Source organism: Lepidochelys olivacea, assembly GCF_965140295.1.
Source record: "Lepidochelys olivacea isolate rLepOli2 genome assembly, chromosome: 3".
Classification (NCBI taxonomy): Eukaryota; Metazoa; Chordata; order Testudines; family Cheloniidae; genus Lepidochelys; species Lepidochelys olivacea.
The window spans coordinates 179,122,380-179,144,509 of NC_140413.1; the positions used below are offsets into that span (position 1 = coordinate 179,122,380).

Consider the following 22,130-nt stretch of genomic DNA (forward strand, 5'->3'; position numbering starts at 1 on the left):
TGAAGATGGCAGAACCTCTACTGTGGCTTTACAGCCCATTAAGAATATTTTACATATTTTTACAAAATTTCAAAAAGGGGGGGGGGGAAAGGAGGAGGACCTGGTTTTTGGAATTTCATTTTCTTGTTCCCAGATATTGTGCTGATAAGAGGATGGAAAACACTTAGTTACCTTGCTGATTTTCCAACGGTCTTGTATGAGTACATGTTAATTGGTCACACTTTAAATGAAGACTACTGTGACAATAACAGACTTGTCAGTGGACATGCTAACTTTACACAGTTAAAGTGTGTGTCAGACTAAAATTCTTTTTATATGAATGCAGTTAAGCTATTATGAAATTAAATCGCCAAAAAAACAGCTCTTTTGCGGATTAAGGTTCTGTAAAATCTTTGAAACACTGACAGTAATTTGGGAAAGTAAATAATGTTGGTTGAGTAATTAAACTACAAAGGTGAAGTTAGTAATGATCTTCCAGTTGCTCTCCATTTTAATTTAACTGAAAAGGATTTCCCAAAAAGGGGATTGTATCTTTGTTTTACTGCTTTGTTTTATGAAGAAGGCTTAAGTTTTGTTTTGTGTTCAAAGTGGCTTTTCCCCTGCTTATTAGAAATATTAGGAATGACAAGTCTTGTCTTCCCTAATTTTGCTGGAGGACTACTTTTGTGTTTTTGTGGGAGTAAGGGTTGATCTCAGGTGTATTGTGAGCTTTCTCACCTTTATTGCAGAGGGGAAATCATAGGACTGGAAGGGACCATGAGAGGTCATCTAGTCCAGTCCAGTCCACTGCCCTCATGGCAGGACTAAGTATTATCTAGGCCATCCCTGACAGGTGTTTGTCTAACCTGCTCTTAAAAAGATCCAATGGTGGAGATTCTACAACCTCATTGGGGGATGTATTCTACTGCTTAACCACCCTGACAGGAAGTTTTTCCTGATGTCCAACCTAAACCGCCGTTACTACAATTTAAGCCCATTGCTGATTGTCCTATCCTCAGAGGTTAAATGAGAACAATTTTTTTTCCTCCTCGTTGTAAAGACCTTTTATGTACATGAAAAACTGTTATGTTCAGGGGTGTTTGAACTTCTAAAGAGATCCCCTCTTTCAAACATTTACTAGATATTGAATTGTACTTTTTTTTTTAAGCAGTTTGGACTAAAAAAAAAAAAACTCACTTGCTTAGCCTTGTCTTATGTAATGTCATAATTTCACTAGTTCTGCCACCAAACGAGTGTTGGTATTGGGTGTAACTAAACTAAAAGAGCCTTCTACACTTCCATTTTTGCAGTTCAGTAAAGCTTTCCATTATGACCTACTAATAACAAAGGCTTGCCAATTTGCAATAATTCTTCTTTTGATCTTTTATGTAGGTTAAATTTGGTTGAGGCCTTTGTGGTAGACACAGAGCTACGGCAGTGCCTTCAAGAAGAGCTTCTACGTCGTTTTCCAGATCTCAACCGGCTAGCCAAGAAATTTCAAAGACAAGTAGCAACCCTGCAGGACTGTTACCGAATGTATCAAGCTATTAACCAACTACCTAATGTTGTACAAGCACTGGAAAAACATGAAGGTAACATGCCTCCCGCCTCTTTTATACATGTTTTATGTCTTGTGACATACTGATATTGGCAAGAAGTAGAGAATGGATTTCAAAAGACGACTGTGGTAGCCTGTTTTGATGAAGGGAGTAAAACTGAAAGGGAACTTGAAGTGTGTTATAATTCTAGAACATCAGAGATACTTTTCAGATGAATTTAGCAAGTGAATAGAAAATAAAATGTCTCAAATGGTGTAGTATCCCTTTTGCAAAAACACTTTATAACTGATAGGTAGCCAAGATGGAAAGTTCAATCCTGTCTGCTAGGGAGAAATATCCCATAAGCCAGTCTGTCTTTAGAATTCTCTCTTGAAATCTAAAAATAAATAAAAGAATGTAAGTTTTCTTCTTTGAAAGTAACGCTGTAGTTAATTTATTGTTGACTTTTTTGAAGGAAATATTTTAGTTGTAGAATGCAGTAACTCTTTAATAGTCTGTGTTTAAATCCAAAAATCAGCTTCCCAGGAACTGAAAATGTTAGTGGAATAACTGGTAACACTTTTTTTTTTTTTTGCTTTCTGTTAAAAATTAGTGAGGCAACATGGTAAAGCTTTCCCACATCTTAAAGCAATAACAGCTGGGTAGGCAGTCTCTTTGATTTTTATTAGAATGGAATCTTTTATTACTTCAGGCAGAAAATATGGCTACTTATAGGGCATAATGAATAAGAGAAAAATGAAATTGAGTATTTCTATCTGATTTTAGCTGAAGGTGTTCAGTACCCATAAACAAAAATAGGTTTCTCTTTCTTGATAAATTGTTGTACTGTGTGAAAAGGGAAGGAGAATACCATAAAATAAGGTATATTGTCACAATTGTGGAAAATGGGCTTCCAGATCTGAGCCTAGCATGCAGTGTAAAATGTAATCCATTGTAAACCTCTGTACAAGCATAGAAAATCCATATTGCTACTAAAAAATTAAAATCTGATTATATAGAGCACCATATATAAAGGTAGGTTTTGGCTCAGAATCTCACTAAAAATGTCCTTGTTACGGAACAAGGCCTTACAAAATGGTGGTAAAGTCCTTGTAATATGTATATTAATGCATACTGTAGAGGTGAAAGAGGTGTTTTGTTTTTCAGAAATGCTGAACACCAAGTAATTTGATCCCCAAAATTACTAAAAATCTGTAGTCTGGAAAAAGGAGAAATAGTGGGCCAAATCTTAATTGCCTCTATTGATGCCAGTTAAGGGATGTGGCCCCAACTGTTTTAATCTCCTGGAGGTCTTACCATGTCTTATGGGATACCATGACTAAGACAAGTAAAATGCTCACAATTAATAAGTGAGTATTTTAATAAAGAAAGGAATAAAACCAAAACACAAGTAAGCAGTAAACAGTGGGTCCAGAAGAGTTACAATTTCTCCTGTATGTCTCTCTGTAGAGAATTTTCAACAGAGATTACACCTTTGAGTGGGTCTGCCCTGGTGGGGACATCCTTCTCTCGGTAAATTTAAGACCACAGTATATTATTCCACAAATCAGTTGAGTCCTATCTTAGTTTATCTTAGAAAACAGTTGACAGAAAGCAAAGTTTCCTAGGAGTTCCTTTAATTAGCTTGAATATCTCATTTAATAAAATAAAATAAGCAACCAAAAACAAGCATCTGAGCTATTATTCTCCAAGTAATATGTGTATGAAAGTAACTGTTTTTACCAAATTTTAGGAGATACTTAAACAAGTTTGTAATAAACTAAAATTACCATAATAAATTATATTTTTTATTAATAAAATCATTTTTGATCAAAATTTAGGCTTCTTATCCTCCACAGTACATGCACAGATCAAATTGGGGGCGGGGGGAATAATTCATGATCTCTTCTACAAGGTCTGTCCACAACCCAAGTACTGCCAAAACTCGATACTGGATTTGTGGTCTTGGCCCCCTCTGGCAAAGATCTTTCACTTAAAGCATGTGTGTATTAAGATGAACAAGTAATGCTTGTTAACTTGTTTTAAAATAATATTAAGCCAATTTAAAACTCTGCTAACGTCACATCAGTTTAGATTGTATTTAGTTTACACCCCATAACGAGATTTTTCCTCTAAATTAGAGGCGCTGTACTTGAGCCTTATATTCACTTGCAAGGTACTGTAGCAAAATATACTCTCAATGTACTATGCAAGAACTAAAGATGGAACTAAATATTGTTCAGCACTATCCAGCCTAAAACTGTTGCTCTGGCTGAATTTACCCGTTGTGGTGCCACCTCTTCCAGGCTCTTCAGGCACTTACTCCTTATTCTAAGGATTTATTCCCACCTCTGGGTGTAACCTCAAAGTCAGTGTTGACCTTACTTAGCAGCCTGCACTTGCCCTTTCTCCCTGGGATGGAGTGTGCCTTTGCCTAGACTATCTGTCAGATGTAGCTTTCATCCGCTTTGAATACTGTAGTTCTGTGCATTCTGTCACTGTTTTATTTTTGTTTTTCACTATTGGCTTTTTCTTTGAATCAACAGTATTACTCTGACATCATTACAGGTGAAAATCCATACATATGAAATGAACTGAGGAGCAAATTATATGGCAAACTCCCAAAACTACAAGGAGTCCAGTGGCACCTTAAAGACTAACCGATTTATTAGGGCATAAGCTTTTGTGGGCTATAACCCACTTCATCGGATGTATGGAGTGAAAATTACAGATGAAGGCATTATTATACTGACACATGAAGAGAAGGGAGTTGCCTCACAAGTGGAGAACCAGTGTTGACTGGGCCAATTCAATCAGGGTGGATGTAGTCCACTCCCAATAATAGATGAAGAGAGGTCAATTCCAGGAGAGGCAAAGCTGCTTTTGTAATGAGCCAGCCACTCCCAATCTCTATTCAGGCCCAAATTAATGGTGTTAAATTTGCAAATGAATTTTAGTTCTGCTGTTTCTCTTTGAAGTCTGTTTCTGAAGTTTTTTTGTTCAAGTACAGCTACTTTTAAATCTGTTATAGAATGTCCAGGAAGATTGAAGTGTTCTCCTACTGGCTTTTGTGTGTTACCATTCCTGATGTCCGATGTGTGTCTGTTTATTCTTTTACGTAGGGACTGTCCGGTTTGGCCAATGTACATGGCAGAGGGGCATTGTTGGTACATGGTGGCATATATCACATTAGTAGATGTGCAGGTGAATGATGGTGTGGTTGGGTCCTATGATGGTGTCACTAGGGGAGATATGAGGACAGAGAAAGCAATGAGGTTTGCTACAGGGATTGGTTCCTGTGTTAGTGTTTCTGTGGTGTGGTGTGTAGTTGCTAGTGAGTATTTGCTTCAGGTTGGGGGGCTGTCTGTAAGCGAGGACTGGTCTGCCTCCCAAGGTCTGGAAGAGTGAGGGATCGTTTTCCAGGATAGGTTGTAGATCATTGATAATGTGCTGGAGAGGTTTTAGCTGTGGGCTGTACGTGATGGCCAGTGGTGTTCTGTTGTTTTTCCTTGTTGGGCCTGTCCTGTAGTAGGTGATTTCTGGGTACCCATCTCTCTCTGTCAATCTGTTTCCTCACTTCCCCAGGTGGGTATTGTAGTTTTAAGAATGCTTGATAAAGATCTTATAGGTGTTTGCCTCTGTCTGAGGGATTGGAGCAAATTTGGTTGTATTTTAGGGCTTGGCTGTAGACAGTGGATCCTGTGATGTGTCCTGGATGGAAGCTGGCATGTAGGTAAGTATAGCAGTCAGTAGGTTTCCAGTATAGGGTGGTGGTTATGTGGCCATCACTTATTTGCACTGTAGTGTCCAGGAAGTGGATCTCTTGTGTGGACTGGTCCAGGCTGAGGTTGATGGTGGGATGGAAATTGTTGAAATCATGGTGGAATTCCTCAAGGGCTTCTTTTCCATGGGTCCAGATGGTGGTGATGTCCTCAATGTAGCGCAAGTAGAGTAGGGGCATTAGGGGATGAGAGCTGAGGAAGCGTTGTTCTAAGTTAGCCATAAAAAGGTTGGCAAACTGTGGGGCCATGCGGGTACCCATAGCAGTGCCGCTGACTTGAAGGTATAAGTTGTCCCCAAATCTGAAATGGTTGTAAGTGAGGACAAAGTCACAAAGCTCAGCCGCCAGGTGTGCCGTGGCCTCATCAAAGATACTGTTCCTGACAGCTTGTAGTCCATCTTCATATGGAATATTGGTGTAAAGAACTTCTACATCCATGGTGGCCAGGATGTTGTTTTCAGGAAGATCACCAATGTACTGTAGTTTCCTCAGGAAGTCGGTGGTGTCTCAAAGATAGCTAAGAGTGCTGGTAGCATAGAGTCTGAGGAGAGAGTCCAAATAGCCAGATAATCCTGCTGTAAGAGTGTCAATGCCTGAGATGATTGTGCAAAAAGTTTCTGATTGTTTTATATGAGAGTGACAGTGATAGGATATTTCATTTATTTGCAGCATACCTAAATGATCATTTGTAGTAGGTGACCTTGTTCTAATTTTTCTCACTACTCGGCTGCCCTTGCTGAAAAATATTGGTATGGGCCTAATGATTGCGGATAGGTGTGATTTTGTTATGATGTTGTCATTCAGTCTTGATCTGATTATTTTCCTATCCATTTGTTTATTGAGACCGGAAGAGCTTTTACCTCATTGAGAGATTTGACTCATTGTCAAACTTTCAAACAGTTTCTGGTAAGTTTGAGAATCTGACACATTTCAGGACTTTGTTTCCTGATTAATGATTCTTGGGAAATATATCAACCATATCATTAAGTTGGCATCAGTGACTACTTTTCCCTGGAGGATTTCTTTATATTGCTGGTCTTACTTTTATGAATTATGTAAGTTATTAGTAAAAATGCTGTTTCTAGCAGCAAAAAATTTAATTTATAATATTTCAAGATTTGAGATGCAAAGTGCTCTTACCTTTCAACTTTCTGTGTAGTAATGCAGTATTTTTAATTTTGAGTTAATAGGTATAATAAAACCTTTTACTACAGTAAATTGAAAATCGTGGCAATTGTGAAATAGTAGTTTAATTTAAAAAGATGAGAGCAGAGGTGGGTGTTGCAATGGGTTAATTCCTTTCCTTTTCACCTTTGGAGATGTTATAGGTCAATTCTTCTCTTCCTCTGTATGTGCACAGCTTACTTTAATAACAATGGGAATTACATGCAGAGAATATGTTGATAGGGTGATAAAATGAATGGCCTTTGAAATGAAGCTGTAAATGCAACAGTGTGACAAATGGAGTTGAATTTGGAGCTTTTTGATAAAGCTTAAAGAAAAGGAGTATTTGTGGCACCTTAGAGACTAACAAATTTATTTGAGCATAAGCTGTCGTGAGCTACAGCTCACTTCATCGGATTCTATCACTGATTCATTAATATGGTGCATTATGCGTATAAAGCAGTGATTCTCAAACTTTTGTACTGATGACCCCTTTCAAATAGCAAGCCTCTGAGTGCGAGCCCCCCCCCCCCTTATAAATTAAAAGCACTTTTAAAAATATATTTAACACCATTATAAATGCTGGATGCAAAGCGGGGTTTGGGGTGGAGGCTGGCAGCTCGTGACCCCCCCCCATGTAATAACCTCGCGACCCCCAGTTTGAGAACCCCTGATATAAAGAGTGTGCATATGAAAACTCAGTGTTCACTGTGTCTTAAGCCTTGTATCACCGTGCCTTAGATTTAAGTAACAAAACTAGAATGAAAATGAATTTTCATTTAAACTAATTTTAAAAGTATCTGTTTTGATATGATTCATATGCAAAAGAAATCCAGTATTTTCTTAATCTTAAATTTGACTTTTTTTGTGAATTTATATATTTTTTGCATTTAGACTTTTGGAAAACATGTTCATCTAAATTCATTATTTAAGTTGTATCATTAAACTTCCTTCATTCTTTTAAAGAAGGTGAATTTTTACTGCTACTTAATTACTATAATTTATCAAGTAGTCAGGTATATATGAGATTATTGCACTGTATGTGCCCCAGCTCTGTTAATCAGTGCATGAATAACTGATGAGTCCACTTTCAGAGAAGAGAAATTATTTGACTCTATTTATCTAATCCCTGCCACCTCCTTAGTGCAGCCCGTTTTTCCAAATTAGTTCATAGAATCATAGAATATCAGGGTTGGAAGGGACCCCTGAAGGTCATCTAGTCCAACCCCCTGCTCGAAGCAGGACCAATTCCCAGTTAAATCATCCCAGCCAGGGCTTTGTCAAGCCTGACCTTAAAAACCTCCAAGGAAGGAGATTCTACCACCTCCCTAGGTAACGCATTCCAGTGTTTCACCACCCTCTTAGTGAAAAAGTTTTTCCTAATATCCAATCTAAACCTCCCCCACTGCAACTTGAGACCATTGAGAACAGTCTAGAGCCATCCTCTTTGGAACCCCCTTTCAGGTAGTTGAAAGCAGCTATCAAATCCCCCCTCATTCTTCTCTTCTGCAGGCTAAACAATCCCAGCTCCCTCAGCCTCTTCTCATAAGTCATGTGTTCTAGACCCCTAATCATTTTTGTTGCCCTTCGCTGGACTCTCTCCAATTTATCCACATCCTTCTTGTAGTGTGGGGCCCAAAACTGGACACAGTACTCCAGATGAGGCCTCACCAATGTCGAATAGAGGGGAACAATCACGTCCCTCGATCTGCTCGCTATGCCCCTACTTATACATCCCAAAATGCCATTGGCCTTCTTGGCAACAAGGGCACACTGCTGACTCGTATCCAGCTTCTCGTCCACTGTCACCCCTTGGTCCTTTTCCGCAGAACTGCTGCCTAGCCATTCGGTCCCTAGTCTGTAGCGGTGCATTGGATTCTTCCATCCTAAGTGCAGGACCCTGCACTTATCCTTATTGAACCTCATCAGATTTCTTTTGGCCCAATCCTCCAATTTGTCTAGGTCCTTCTGTATCCTATCCCTCCCCTCCAGCGTATCTACCACTCCTCCCAGTTTAGTATCATCCGCAAATTTGCTGAGAGTGTAATCTACACCATCCTCCAGATCATTTATGAAGATATTGAACAAAACCGGCCCCAGGACCGACCCTTGGGGCACTCCACTTGATACCGGCTGCCAACTAGACATGGAGCCATTGATCACTACCCGTTGAGCCCGACAATCTAGCCAGCTTTCTACCCACCTTATAGTGCATTCATCCAGCCCATACTTCCTTAACTTGCTGACAAGAATACTGTGGAAGACTGTGTCAAAAGCTTTGCTAAAGTCAAGAAACAATACATCCACTGCTTTCCCTTCATCCACAGAACCAGTAATCTCATCATAAAAGGCGATTAGATTAGTCAGGCATGACCTTCCCTTGGTGAATCCATGCTGGCTGTCTTCAGGTTTGTCTTCCGAGTTTTCTCTTACATATTAGATTATTTTTTTTAATCACAATTCATGTTCCTTCAGCTCTTGGGAATGAGAAACGTAATTGCCTCCATATTAGTCATACTGTAGGTGGACTGGAATTTGTGACTTTGCAATGTCACATAAATCCACAATTTTAAACTCCACACCTGAAATAGTAGCACACTTCATACTTCCAATTTATTGGTACGTATTTCTTTTCTCTGTTCTGCTGTGCTCCCTTGCATTGTTCTTCAAAGTTATTTTCCAGAGACTCGTTAGATTTAAAATGACTGTCTTCCGTTTCGGCAGCTTCAGCAGTCTGCTAATGAAAGGATTTAATCTTTTACTCAGGAATAGATATTGATCAATTTTTTAAATCAAAAAAAATTTAAGCAAAAATAAATCCAGAAGAGAAAAGGAGAACAAAAAACCCAGCTTTCCCTTGGTCAGTTATGAAACTCTAGGATTGAAAGCAGAATAGCTTAATCTCTGAGCCCATTCTATTCTTGGCCTGCCAGTGAGAGTTATGTTAGTGATGGTACTTGATGTAGCTGTATGCACACTGAGACCAACAACTTATGTTGCTTAGCCCATTAAATAGCCTTCAGATGGAAATGACAGGTCACAAGGTACTTGATATAGAATAAAGAAAAGGAGGACTTGTGGCACCTTAGAGATGAACAAATTTATTTGAGCATAAGCTTTCATGAGCTACAGCTCACTTCATTGGATGCATTCGATGAAGTGAGCTGTAGCTCACGAAAGCTTATGCTCAAATAAATTTGTTCGTCTCTAAGGTGCCACAAGTCCTCCTTTTCTTTTTGCGAATACAGACTAACATGGCTGCTACTCTGAAACTTGATATAGAATGGAGTTCATGATTTAGGATTGAAAGGCTCTATAATGCTGATAGTGATCACCTGAACTGTCTAGTCCCCTAGCTTGTGCATTTTTTTTAGCCTTTGCTGGCCTGTGTTGCGGGGAGAGTCTTTATGTTTTAAAAAAAAAAAAAAAAAAAGTGTTAAACACGACTTGGCACCTAGATTACACAATGTCTCACTCCTTTTTAAAAAAGTATAAGAAGCAAATATTTACTACTGCTTCAAAGACTTGTGCATTATTAAATAATACAATTTGTGAAAAAGGTTAGGATGGCATTCTAGCATTTTGAAACCTAGACCATTTAAAATTTTGGCATGTTTTAAGCAGAATCCTGACAGTGGAGGTCTGCAGAGCTCATTAAGTTAACAGAAAATGGTGAGAACTTTGCTGATGTTCACCTTCCTGCTTCAGCATGTGCTTTGTGATGCTAAAGTCCAGCAGTCTTTTGGAGCCTGAGAATATTTTTGGAATAGTAACTTTTAAGAAAAGTTCCCCTGCAAGTTGAGGAGCCTGACGGTCTTAGCTTTCCCTTTGCAAGTCCTGCACTGCTGAGCGTTGGAGATGCATGAAGGCAGAAAAAACAGGGATTGGAGTGCACTAAGACACTGTCTACTATCTCAGTTCATGCCACTATTATAGGCAGAAGTAGATGCAGAGAATATGCTCCCATTTTTCCTTACTGGAAGTGAGCTGCTGCTGCTGTTCTGCACTGTGCACCAGTTTGGAGGAGGGAGGGGAATTAAAAGGAAAACTTCAGGCAAGTCTTGAAGATAATTTCTGTAGACAATTCCCAGGGAGGTCTCCAAGTCACGGATCAAATACAATTCAGTACACAAAATCAATAAATCCTTAGATGCACTCCATTATGCTAAAAGCTGTCCAACACCTAATGGGATCTGGAGTGTTCAAACCAGGGAACAAACACTGAAGAAGTGTGTATGTTTCTTCCCCCCAGTATGGTTCCAAAGAAATCAGGAGATGAGAGAGTGGTGTTGAGTTTTATGGAAATGAAATAATTTACCTCTCCAGATACCTGAGGACAAAAAGATGGGTTGTGGTTCATGTCAGTTCATACCTAAAAAACCTTTAAAATAAATAAATAAATAAAAAAAATCCAGATTCTAGAATTGAGAGGGCATCAAAACAGAGCCAGTAGCCCACTCTTTTCAAATGGAGGGTGTTCCAGTCAAGTGTTTCAGATGTTGGCAACTGGAGTACTATTATAGGGGAGGGATGATTGTGGATAAACATGTCCTAGACCTAGACCATTTAGGCAGTAGTCAGTTACTTCTCAGTGGTTAATATTGGTGAGGTGAGGCGAGGGGTGAGTGTGAAAGTGAAATGGAGGGGAAGAGACAAGGGTTTCTCTAAACAGGTTGGTAAGGAAATGCGAAGTTCTGGTAATAGCCAGTACATAGTACTATCTTTACATGTTAATGCAGAGGGCAAACTATGGCCTGCGGGCCACATCCGGCCCGCGGGACCCTCCTGCCTGGCCCCTGAGCTCCCAGACCGGGAGGCTAGCCCCTGACCCCTCCTCTACTGTTCCCCCCTCCCCTGCAGCCTCAGCTCACTGCACTGCTGGCTCAATGCTCTGGGCAGCGTGGCTGCGAGCTCCTGGGGCAGCGCAGCTGCAGAGCCGCAGCCTAACCCAGCGCTCTGTGCTGTGAGGTGGTGTGGCTGGCTCCAGCCCGGCGGCACGGCTGCCTGTCCTGGTGCTCTGGGCGGCAAGGCTATAGCGCCGCCAGCAACCAGTGCTCCAGGCAGCATGGTAAGGGGGCGGGGGGGGGGGGGATAGAGGGCAGAGGAGTTTGGGGTGGTGGTCAGGGGGAGGGGGAGTGGACAGGGGTTGGGGCTGTCAGAGGGCAGGGAACAGGGGGAGTTGAATGGTGGCAGGAGTCCCGGGGGGTGGGGGGCACAGTCAGGAAGGAGAGGGGGGTTGAATGGGGCAGCCTCCCCTAACCGACCCTCCATACAATTTCAGAAACCTGATGCAGCCCTCAGGCCGAAAAGTTTGCCCGCCCCATGTTAACGCATTGAGGTTACTTGTGAACATGAAAGGTGTAGATTATGTTCAGAAGTAAACCTCATAACCTTATAATTCTATACTTAATCAGCTGCTGCAGTGTTACAGCCTTTGATTCATTTTGCAGAATTCTATGATAATTCCTATTATTAGTAATACTGATGTAACTTTAGCTGCTATGATTAAATTATACCTCATGGTTGCAAAAATGTAAACATTTATTTACTGATATGAAGTGTTTGCAGTTGGCTATTGTATAGGCTCACCGTTGCAGCTCAGAAAATATGCTGGTTTCACAGAACACAGTCTGCGAGTGCTAACAATAAATCTGGAGTCTTATGTTTTTGTTTTTCATTGCTTATGGATTATTTTATACTTTGAAAATTCTATACACTTTTGTGTGAGATGTGGAATCTTCTCGTATGACTATTGTATTCAGTGTTAGGTCATGTATACAGGACATACATATAGAAAAATAGATGATATGTTTTACAGTTCAGGTTTTTTTAATGTTTAATGAATTGGCTTCCCATTTGAAATTAGTATTAGCAGATGTAAAGATCTGATGCAGAGTGAAGAAGAGATATTTTAACAGTATTTTCCAGTGATGCCCAAGGTCTGAGTTACAACTTGTAATGTCGGAAGTTTCCTAACTTGTGGGATTTTATTTTTAATACAAACAATTCACATGGGGCAAAGATAATAGAAGTTTTCAAATAATTTCAATTAATACATCTTAAAAATTGGTAACTCTAGAGGTTAAAATCTCAGCAAAAGCAGTTTTCAAATTTCTGCATCCCCCAGCAACGCTGCGTTGTATTGAGATGGCTGATGATCACTTTACCTATGCTATGCAGCACTCAATGCAGTTTATTTAGATCACTTTGGATATGAATAAAGTGCATGTAATAGCACCAAATGATTCTCTAGAGCATTGGTTCTCTACCTATTTACCATTGTGGGCCACATATGGAGCTGTCTGTGTTACGTGGGCCACATCCACACACTATATATATATATATACACACACTACCTGTATGGCCCTGAGGATGTCGCATGGGCCGCAGCTATGTGCTGACTGGGCCGCAAGCGGGCCGTAGGTTGAGAACCACTTGTCTAGTGAGAGGCAAATGGTTAGTCTCCACCCTAGGAATGAGGTAGATAAGCTAAAAGTAGGAAGAATTTCTGAAGTAAGTGCAGTCTGTGAAATAACTGTTGTCACATCTCAGTGAAAACTAACAACTCATTAGTTGTGTACTGGTGCTATTTTGCTTCAGGCTGGTAAGTTCAACTGAATATTTAGAGAAATAATGACTATCACATTTTTTTTCTTTGACAGGAGCACACCAGATGTTGTTGCTGGCAGTATTTGTAATGCCTCTCAACGATCTCAACTCTGACTTCTCCAAGTTTCAGGAAATGATAGAAACAACTTTAGACATGAACAAGGTATGGGATAGTATCAGGGGGCAGCCGTGTTAGTCTGTATCCACAAAAACAACAAGGAGTCCGGTGGCACCTTAAAGACTAACAGATTTATTTGAGCATAAGCTTTCGTGGGTAAAAACCTCAGAACTGGAGCCGGAGGAAGCTCCCGGAGGTGGAGGTGAGTCTGATCTTCCACGTGCTGCTGGGAGTGTCCCAACCAGAGGCTCCTAGCTGCTAGTCCCCACAGGTTGGGGAGGGACAGGACTTGCTCTTCTCCTGCACAGCCCCTTTCAGGGCGGGGAGATCAGACCCACTTCTGGGTACCTCCACAGGCTGCAGGAAGCTCCACAGCTGGGCAGCAGCCCCAGAGCTTCCTGGAGCTGGAGGAGGTTCCCGGAGGTGGAGGTGGATCTGATCTCCCCCTTGCTACTGAGAACACCCCATCCAGGGGCTCTTAGCTGCTAGTCTTGGCCTCACTTCTGCCCTGCCTCTAGAAGTGGATCAGAACTCCCCGTCGAGAGCGCCTGTGCAGGGGATGGACAAGTTCTGTCCCTCCCCAGCGCGGACTAGGACCGAGGAGCCCCCAGCTGGGGTGCTCCCAGTAGCATGGGGAGATTGGATTTCATGGGGAAGGGAATATTTAATGGTACATAATAAATTTTTCATGGCTGTGAAATTGGTAGGGCCCTGGAGATGACGTAGAGGTTTTTCATTGAACTCAAATAATAGGAAAATGCTGGAAGAATTGCAAATTGGGGTTTTGGAAATAAAATATAAAATGTTTAAATAAACCACTTTATTGCATGAATGTGCTTACTTGCTTGAAATCCAAAGCCTGCAGCATTGCTTCTCATCCTCAGAGCAATAGCCAGCAAGAGTGTAAAGATCAATTTAAAAAAGTTAGAAATTTCTTTCTTTTTCCATTTTAAAAACACTTTCACCCTAAATTCACGTAGAAGAGAATATTTCCAGGGGTAACTACTCCCGCCAGGTAACATGGCACACTTGAGCAAGCTGTACAAGAACTTTTTTCAAGTAGAATAGCTGATTATATAAAGTCTGTTTTTAGACAAGTTTACACAGCTGTGTTTCCATACTCATATGTGGCGGATTGCCAGGTTGATCTGCCTACACTTCCAATTTATTTGTTTTTGTTTTGTATTTTGCAGTGGTACTGTAACTTTCCAAACTGAAGCTAATTTACTTATTTTTAGTTCCCTGTTCAAGTTTGCAGCAGCTTATTCAGAGGCAGTGGTTGGTTACTTCCCAAATTAAAGATATATTAGAGGGGTTTGAATTTGTAAACATGACTAAATAGATTTTGGTTCACCCCATCTGATCCATATATGTTCCTTTAAATAGTTATAGAAACATGTTTCTCTGCTTCCTGAACTAGTGCTTAATTTCTGCAAAAAAAAATTCCCACCGAAGATGTATTCTTCTGCTAAATTGTGTACAGATGCTACTTTGGATGACTAGAGCTATTCTGATGCTATACATTCAAATTCCTGCTACTGATTTAGCATTTGTTAGGGTTTTAGATGCGCAATTTTTCTAAAATAAAGCTACCTAAATCTTCTGTTGATAGTATTACAAGTTACTTAGATTGTAAGCTCTTCTGGCACAGTAGAGTCCTCGTCCATAAATTGGGCTCCTAGGTGCTACAAATAATAAATACATGCTTGCACATGGGAGCCTATCCTAAATACTGAGGTTGAGATTTTCAAAACTATGTAAGAAATTTGTCATTCAAGTTAATGGGGGATTTTGTCTAAATCCCCTAAAATGCTTTGAAAATTCACCTCTGGTATTTAAAGTACCAAGGCTAATATGGGAGAGAATAACTGAATTTGTATTTTGTGTATTGGAACAAATTTTGAAAGAGAAAATAGCTAAGGACAAAGACGTAAATGGTAATTGGGATAAAATACAACGTGGTTTTACAAAAGGTAGAATCATGCAAGAACAGCCTGACCTCCTTTTTTGAGAAGATAATTGATTTTTTTAGACAAACAAAATGCAATAGATCTAATCTACCTGGATTTCAATAACATATTTGATACAGTTCCACATGGGAAATTATTATTTAAATTGGAGAAGATGGGGATTAATATGAGAATTGAAAGGTGGATAAGGAACTGGTTAAAGGGGAGACTACAACAGTTCATACTGAAAGGTGAACTGTCAGGCTGGAGGGAGGTTACTAGTAGAGTTCCTCAGGGATCAGTCTTGAGACCAAACTTATTTAACATTTTATTAATGACCTTGGCACAAAAAGTGGGAGGGTACTAATAAAATTTGCAGATGACACAAATTTGGGAGGCATTGCCAATACAGAGGAGGACCAGAATATCATACAAGAAGATTTAACATCCTTGAAAACTGGAGAAATGGGATGAAGTTTAGTACTGCAAAGTACAAGGTTATGCACTTAAGGACTAACAACAAGAAGTTTTGCTGTCAGTTGGAAGAGACAGGAGGAGGAGAAAGATCTAGTATTGGCTGGTCACAGGATGACTGGGCTGCCAGTGTGATGTGGTTGTGAAAAAGGCTAATGCAGTCCTAGGATGTATGCAAGGTATTTCCAGTAGAGACAGGGGAGTGTTAGTACCATTATGCAAGGCACTGGTGAGACCTCATCTAGAATACTGTGTGCAGTTCTGGTCTCCAGTCTTTAAGAAAGATGTATTTAGACTGGAAGAGGTGCAGAGAAGGGCCACTAGGATGATAAAAGGAACAGAAAACCTATCTTATGAGAGAAGACTCAAAGAGCTTGGCTTTTTTAGCTTAACCAAAAGAAGGCTGAGGGGACATAGATTGCTCTCTATAAATACACCAGAGGGATAAATACTAGGGCGGGAGGAGAGGAATTATTTAAATTAAGTGCCAGTGTGGACACAAGACAAATGCATATAAACTGGCCATCAGCAAGTTTAGTCTTGAAATTAGACAAAGGTTTGTAACCCTCAGAGGAGTGAACTTCTGGAAGACCCTACCAAGGGGAGCAGTGGGGCAAAAAACCTAACTGACTTCAGGACGGAGACTGATAAGTTTATGGAGGGGATGGTATGGTGAGGCTGCCTACAATGGCATATAGCTGATACATGACTTCTAGCAGCAAATATCGCCAGTGGCTGGTGATGGAACTAAATGGGAAGAGTGACTGTTAAGATAATTCTCTCCCTGTTGTCTAGCTGGTAGGTCTTGCCCACATGCTCAGAGTTTAACTGATCACCATATTTGGGGTGGGAAAGGAATTTCCCCCTAGATCAGATTGGCAGACACCCTGGCAGTTTTTCATCTTCCTCCGCAGCGTGGACCATGGTGTCACTTGCAGGTTTAAACTAGTGTAAATGGTGGATTCTCTGTAACTTAAGTCTTTAAATCATGATTTGAGGACTTCAGTAACTCAGCCAGAGGTTATGGGTCTATTGTAGGAGCAGCTGGGTAAGGTTCTGTGGCCTTCAGCGTGCAGGAGGTCAGACTAAATGATCATCATGGTCCCTTCTGGCCTTAAAGTCTATGAATCTATGAATATTCATAACTCTTATGGACTCCTGTGGAATGTTATATGTGAGGACGTATCTGGAAGAGACACATCTGTAAGCCCCTGCCTGTGCCACTCTGTCTCATGTCTTATACTTAGATTGTAAGTCCCTTGGGGCAGGGACCATTGTGTTTGTACAACATGGCACAGTGGGGTCCTGGTTCATGACTAGGGTCCAAAGGCACTATGGTAATGCAAATAATAAATAAAGCAAATGTTTTACTCTAGTACTAGGATATGTATTTTAATTGTTTTGAGGTAAAATAAAATACAAATGACAAATTGACAATACTGACAGAAAAAAAATGACTGGTAAAGCCTCATTAATAGATGGGTGTTGATTAATGGTCAGTCTTTCAGACTGTAGTGTCCAGCAAATGTTCGGTCTCTTTATGCCCACAACATCAGGAAGATTATCCTTATCATGAGAATGAAAGACTGTAAGAACACATGACAGTGACATCAGAAACATTCACAAATAACTACCCAACTGTTTTATTAATAATTTTGTTATGCAGCTAAACAGTGCCACAAGCACTGAAATATGACAGCGGATAGAAACAATGCAAAGTGTTTAGCCCTATGACTGCTATCGCTCACATCTCCTGCCCAGGAACCCCAGAGTGTCAGTCATTACTTTCTCCTCATCATCTGTAGTGGTCGTCCTAGCGTCTCCTGGTGCGTTCCCCATCCCCACTTCCACCCCCGCACATAGGTTAGGCAATATCTTTTATCCTGAGTTACCCTACTAAGGTTGTATACCGTTTCCAACCCCTTTTTCCTTATCCATACTTCCACACCCCACTAATTTAGGGATCTCCCATTTCTCTTTGGCTGTAGGCCCTGTGTTGCAACATTGGTTAATGTTTTGTATTCCAACTCTATATCCTAAATATACTTTACCTTCTATTCTTGGGTATATTGGAAATGTACAGTTCATTCACTAATATCAAAATTGCAGTAAGATTATCACCTCTTGAGCAACTGTATAAGCAAAAGAAGGAAGTTAACAAGTTTCTGCCACACATTTGGCTTTAAAGATCGTTGCAATTCTGACTTTCTGAAGAGGCCAATGAAGTTTTCCTAAATGGTATTAAATATTGTTTGTCCTGTAGCCTGAATACTGTGTGACTTCTACATCTGTTTACTGACCAATAATTGTCAATAACAATTGTTCTGCATTTCTTAAGTCTGAAACTGTTTTTCCACAGAGACTTGTGTAGAACCACTAATTGGCACTTGTGAAGTGTTTCTAAATCCCATAGTTTTGGTGCTGTCAGGGAACCTGTTCCAGGACTCGTAATTCTAGCATGTGACCAGTTCATGATACTTTTCTCTACTGCTGTAATGTCAAGTACACGTAGCATTATTTGATTGAATCAAGTGTGCATCGCTAATATGTTGCCTCTGTGGCAAATAATTGATCCAGATATAAAAGTTAACTTTCCTTCCCAGCATAGAGAAGCTTTTTCTTATGAAGAAAAAAAACAACCTGTATTAACTTTGGTTAAACTGTTACATAACTTCATTGTAAGATACCGTAGATCACAGGTCTAAGATTTTTGGCAAAACTTTCTATTTTATGTCAGATCACTGAGGAAGACTTGAAAGATGCAATTCAATAAAGACGAGTGCAAAGTACTTCACTTAAGAAGGAAAAACCAAATGCACAATTATAAAATGGAGAATAGCTAGATGGTAGTACTACAGGAGAGGATCTGGGTGTTACAATGAATCACAAAATAAATGAGTCAAGTGTGATGCTGTTGCAAAAAAGGCTTGTATTCTGGAATACGTTAACAGGAATGTTGTATGTAAGACACAGGGTGCAATTGTCCTCAGCTGGAGTACTGTGTCCAGTTCTGAGCTCCATACTTCAGGAAAAATGCAGTCAAACTGGAAAGAATCCCGAGGAGAGCAACAGAAATGATTTTAAAAAAAGGTTAGTTTTTCAAATCTTATGAGGTAAGGTTCAGAAAAGTGAACATGTTTAGTCTTCAGAAAAAAAGACTGATTGGGAGGGACTTGATAAGTCTTCAAATATGTTAAGGGCTGTTACTAATAGTTTGGTGATCAATTGTTCTCCATGTTCACTGAAGGTAGTACAAGAAATATTGGCCTTAGTCTGCAGCAGGCAAGATTTAAATTGGACGTTAAGAAAAACTTTCTAACTGTAAGTGTAGTTAAGTTCTGGAATATGGTTCCAAGGGAGGTTGTAGAATCTCCATCAGTGGAGTGTTTTAAGAACAGGTTAGACAGACACCTGTCGGGGTTGGTATACATTTACTTGGTCCTGCTTCAATGCAGGGGGCTGGATGTGAGGACTTCTCTAAGTCTCTTCCAACCCAACGCTTCTGATTCTGAGAGAGAAAACCCTGACCTTTTGGTCTGTTTCTGAAAGTAAGTGGCAATAATCAGTTGCGATTATTGTAGACTATGTTCAACAGTCCTGAAAATTCAGAGTTGACATCTTCATGTCCTTTCACTAAAATAGGTCCTATGCATTTCTGTAACGGTAATCTTTGAAGTGTAAAATAGCAAACATGATTCATAGATGTCACTAATTTCCCCAGGTGGTTAGTACTATATATTAATATTCTGTTCACAATATATTTTTTCAGTCATTTCAGGAAAAGCTTTTATTACTGATAATTAAGGCTGCAAGTCTGTCACGGAAGTCACAGATTCCATGACTTTCTGGTACCTCCGGGGCTTCTGCAGAGGCCGGTGTGGCTGACCCGGGCGCCGCGTGAGCAACTCAGGAAGCCCTTAGGTCAGCTGCACCAGTCGCTGCTCAGGCAGTCTTGGGCCACCACACCTCCCTCACCCCCAGCAGCAGCAGGAGTTTGGGTGTGGGAGGGGGCTCAGGGCTGGGGCAGGAGGTTGGGGAGGGGGTGGGGGCTCTGGGTGGTGCTTACCTTGCAGGGACGGGGGGCTCCCTGGGAGTGGCAACATGTCCTTCGGCTCCTAGGTAAAGGTATGGCCAGGCAGCTCCGTGCGCTGCCGCCGCCCCTACAACTCCCATTGGCTGTGGTTCCCGTCCAATGGGAGCTGCGGAGCCAGCACTCAGGGTGGAGGCAGCATGCAGAGCTCCCTGGCTGCGCCTGCGCCTAGGGACATGTCGCCACTTCCGGGGAGCCGTGTGGAGCCAGGTAGGGAGCCTGCCAGCCCTGCTAAACACCCTCCCCCCTTCCCCCCCCCAAGCAGTAGTGGGGGTCCCAGGCTGCACGCTGCTGCCCAGCACCATGGCGCCCCTGGTCTGCCCTGCCCCCGAGCACCCAAGGGTTTTTTTCATCTGTGTGCCGTTTTGATGGTATAGCTTAATAATTGGCTTTCACTCTTTGTTTGAAGGAAGACAGGTCGATTGACAAAAATCCTAGAATTTACAATATATGCTAATAGAGATTTATAACCTTACACTAGTTGGAGACCATCTGTTGATTTAGTTTTATGCCTTGGGACATCTTCTGTTCTTTTCCAACAACTGTGCTAAGCTCTTACCCTTCAAATCACATTCCAACTTGATGTAAATGTTTTTATTGCACTTCTGCTAAACAAAATAATGAATTGGATATTTGTAGTAGCACCTTATAAAATGCACTATGTGGGATTTGTTTTCAAGTCATAGGAGTTAATTAAAATGGTGGTTGATTTGCCAGCTGTGGTTGTACTGGAACAATAACCTTTCCTCAGTATGAGCATTAAAATTTATGCCTTCCGGCTTTGCATTTTGTTAGGTTTTTATAGGATTTAACTATAATGGCTGAGTCTAATAGAGAATAAGGTATGACAGAATTACAAGGTGTCATAGCAACCAAGTTTTATCAGTAATCCATTCAGAGTAAGCTTTCTGGGGTAGGTATCAAAGAACACTATTTGAAAAGCAGCATATATATTTGCAGTCCTAATAATGACTTATTCACTTAAATAGCTGTAATAAATATTGGTAACTGGATAACTCTTTTTCCATTCCTGTATTTGATTAGTTATCACTTTTTTCCATAGGCTTGATGCTCTGTACGTGTACAAAGAGTGTATTAGACTACAGCATTGCCTAGAGGGGTCCAAATGGAATAGATTTTAATTAGTAATGGGTAAATATATGTACCTACTTAAGTGTTTGCAGCATTTGAGCTGTATCTTATTTATTATCCACCCATGTACATTTTAACATAGCCAAATGTGTCGGAGTGTTTATTAATATACACCAGCAGTCCTGAGAAAACTAAATCTTGGCAAGCTGAAAAAAGGGCTTTTTTGGGTGGGAGGGGGGGTGAGATGGGAGGGGGCTAGCTAGTTCTTCTCTTGTTTAGTCAGCACTGAGTTAGGAGATTTGCATTCAGTCTAATGCCCTGGTAAGTGAATGCATGTGGATTAAAACAATGTGACAGAGATACATATGGCTTAAAATGGAACAACTCATGGCTATTTGATCTAGACTTTGCTGATGACATTGCTCTTATCAGTGAAGATGCCAACGGACTACAAAAATGCACAAACCAAGTAAAAAGTAATGGAGAAAGGTTTGAGATACGATGCAAAAAAATGAAAAGTCATATTAATGGGGACTACAGGGACAGAAATCAAAATTGAAGAGAAAACGGAAAAGGTGGACAGTTTTACGGATCTTGGAAGTACCATCAGCCAATATGGTACTAGTTCCGCAGAAATAAGAAGAAACTGGAAGGCAAATGCTGCATTTGGAAGACTCAAAAACATCTCCCTCAAGACAAAACTGAATGTGAACAAAGCAATTGTTATCGCCATCACAACATATAGCAGTGAGACATGGCAATTTACCAAGAAAGATATGCAAAAGCTGGATGCATTTAATCACAAATGTCTGAGAAGAATATTGGGAATAACATACAGAGATAAGAAGACAAATGAAGTCAGAAAAATTAGTGGACAAGGCACCCTCTCACAAATCATCTACAGAAGACATTAGTGGTTGGGACATGTGCTGAAAATGGAAAAAGCGGTCACCAAATACTGCCCTTGAATGGAAGCCAGAAAATGCAAGAAGAAAGAGAGGAAAACTTTGAATAACATGGAAAGGAACAATTCTGAACAATATCAAGCACCTCAACATGAAATGGGAAGATTTGGAGAGAAGGGCAGTTGACTGGCAAGGATGGCAAATGTGGGTAGCCCAATGTGCAAAAGCAGAAGATGGTCTAAGGGAATGCCCTGGTATGTGTTTGATACAGCAATCTGTCCGTTCATGACTGTTGTTCATCTACTGTTCCATGCCCGGAATGGAAATCAAAATCTTTGATCTGTTATGGCAGATTCCATTGAAACTAACTGCATGTTTGTACTCCTTAATCTCTGAAGCCAGGTGGACATTTGGCTATACTGGAATAGGAG

General features: G+C 40.6%; 1 protein-coding gene across 3 annotated transcripts in view; it reads left to right on the forward strand.

The window, feature by feature from the left end:
• The window catches only part of MSH2 (mutS homolog 2), a 99,917-nt gene that overhangs the window by 47,583 nt on the left and 30,204 nt on the right, over positions 1-22,130 (forward strand). For all 3 annotated transcript variants that reach the window (XR_014710886.1, XR_014710887.1, XM_084623544.1), the window contains exons 7-8: positions 1,372-1,571; positions 13,125-13,234. Coding sequence is in view for 1 of the 3 variants with exons in the window: in XM_084623544.1 (XP_084479670.1) it covers positions 1,372-1,571; positions 13,125-13,234 (310 nt within the window). In the remaining 2 variants the exon portion in view is untranslated. The remainder of the gene's footprint in view (positions 1-1,371; positions 1,572-13,124; positions 13,235-22,130) is intronic.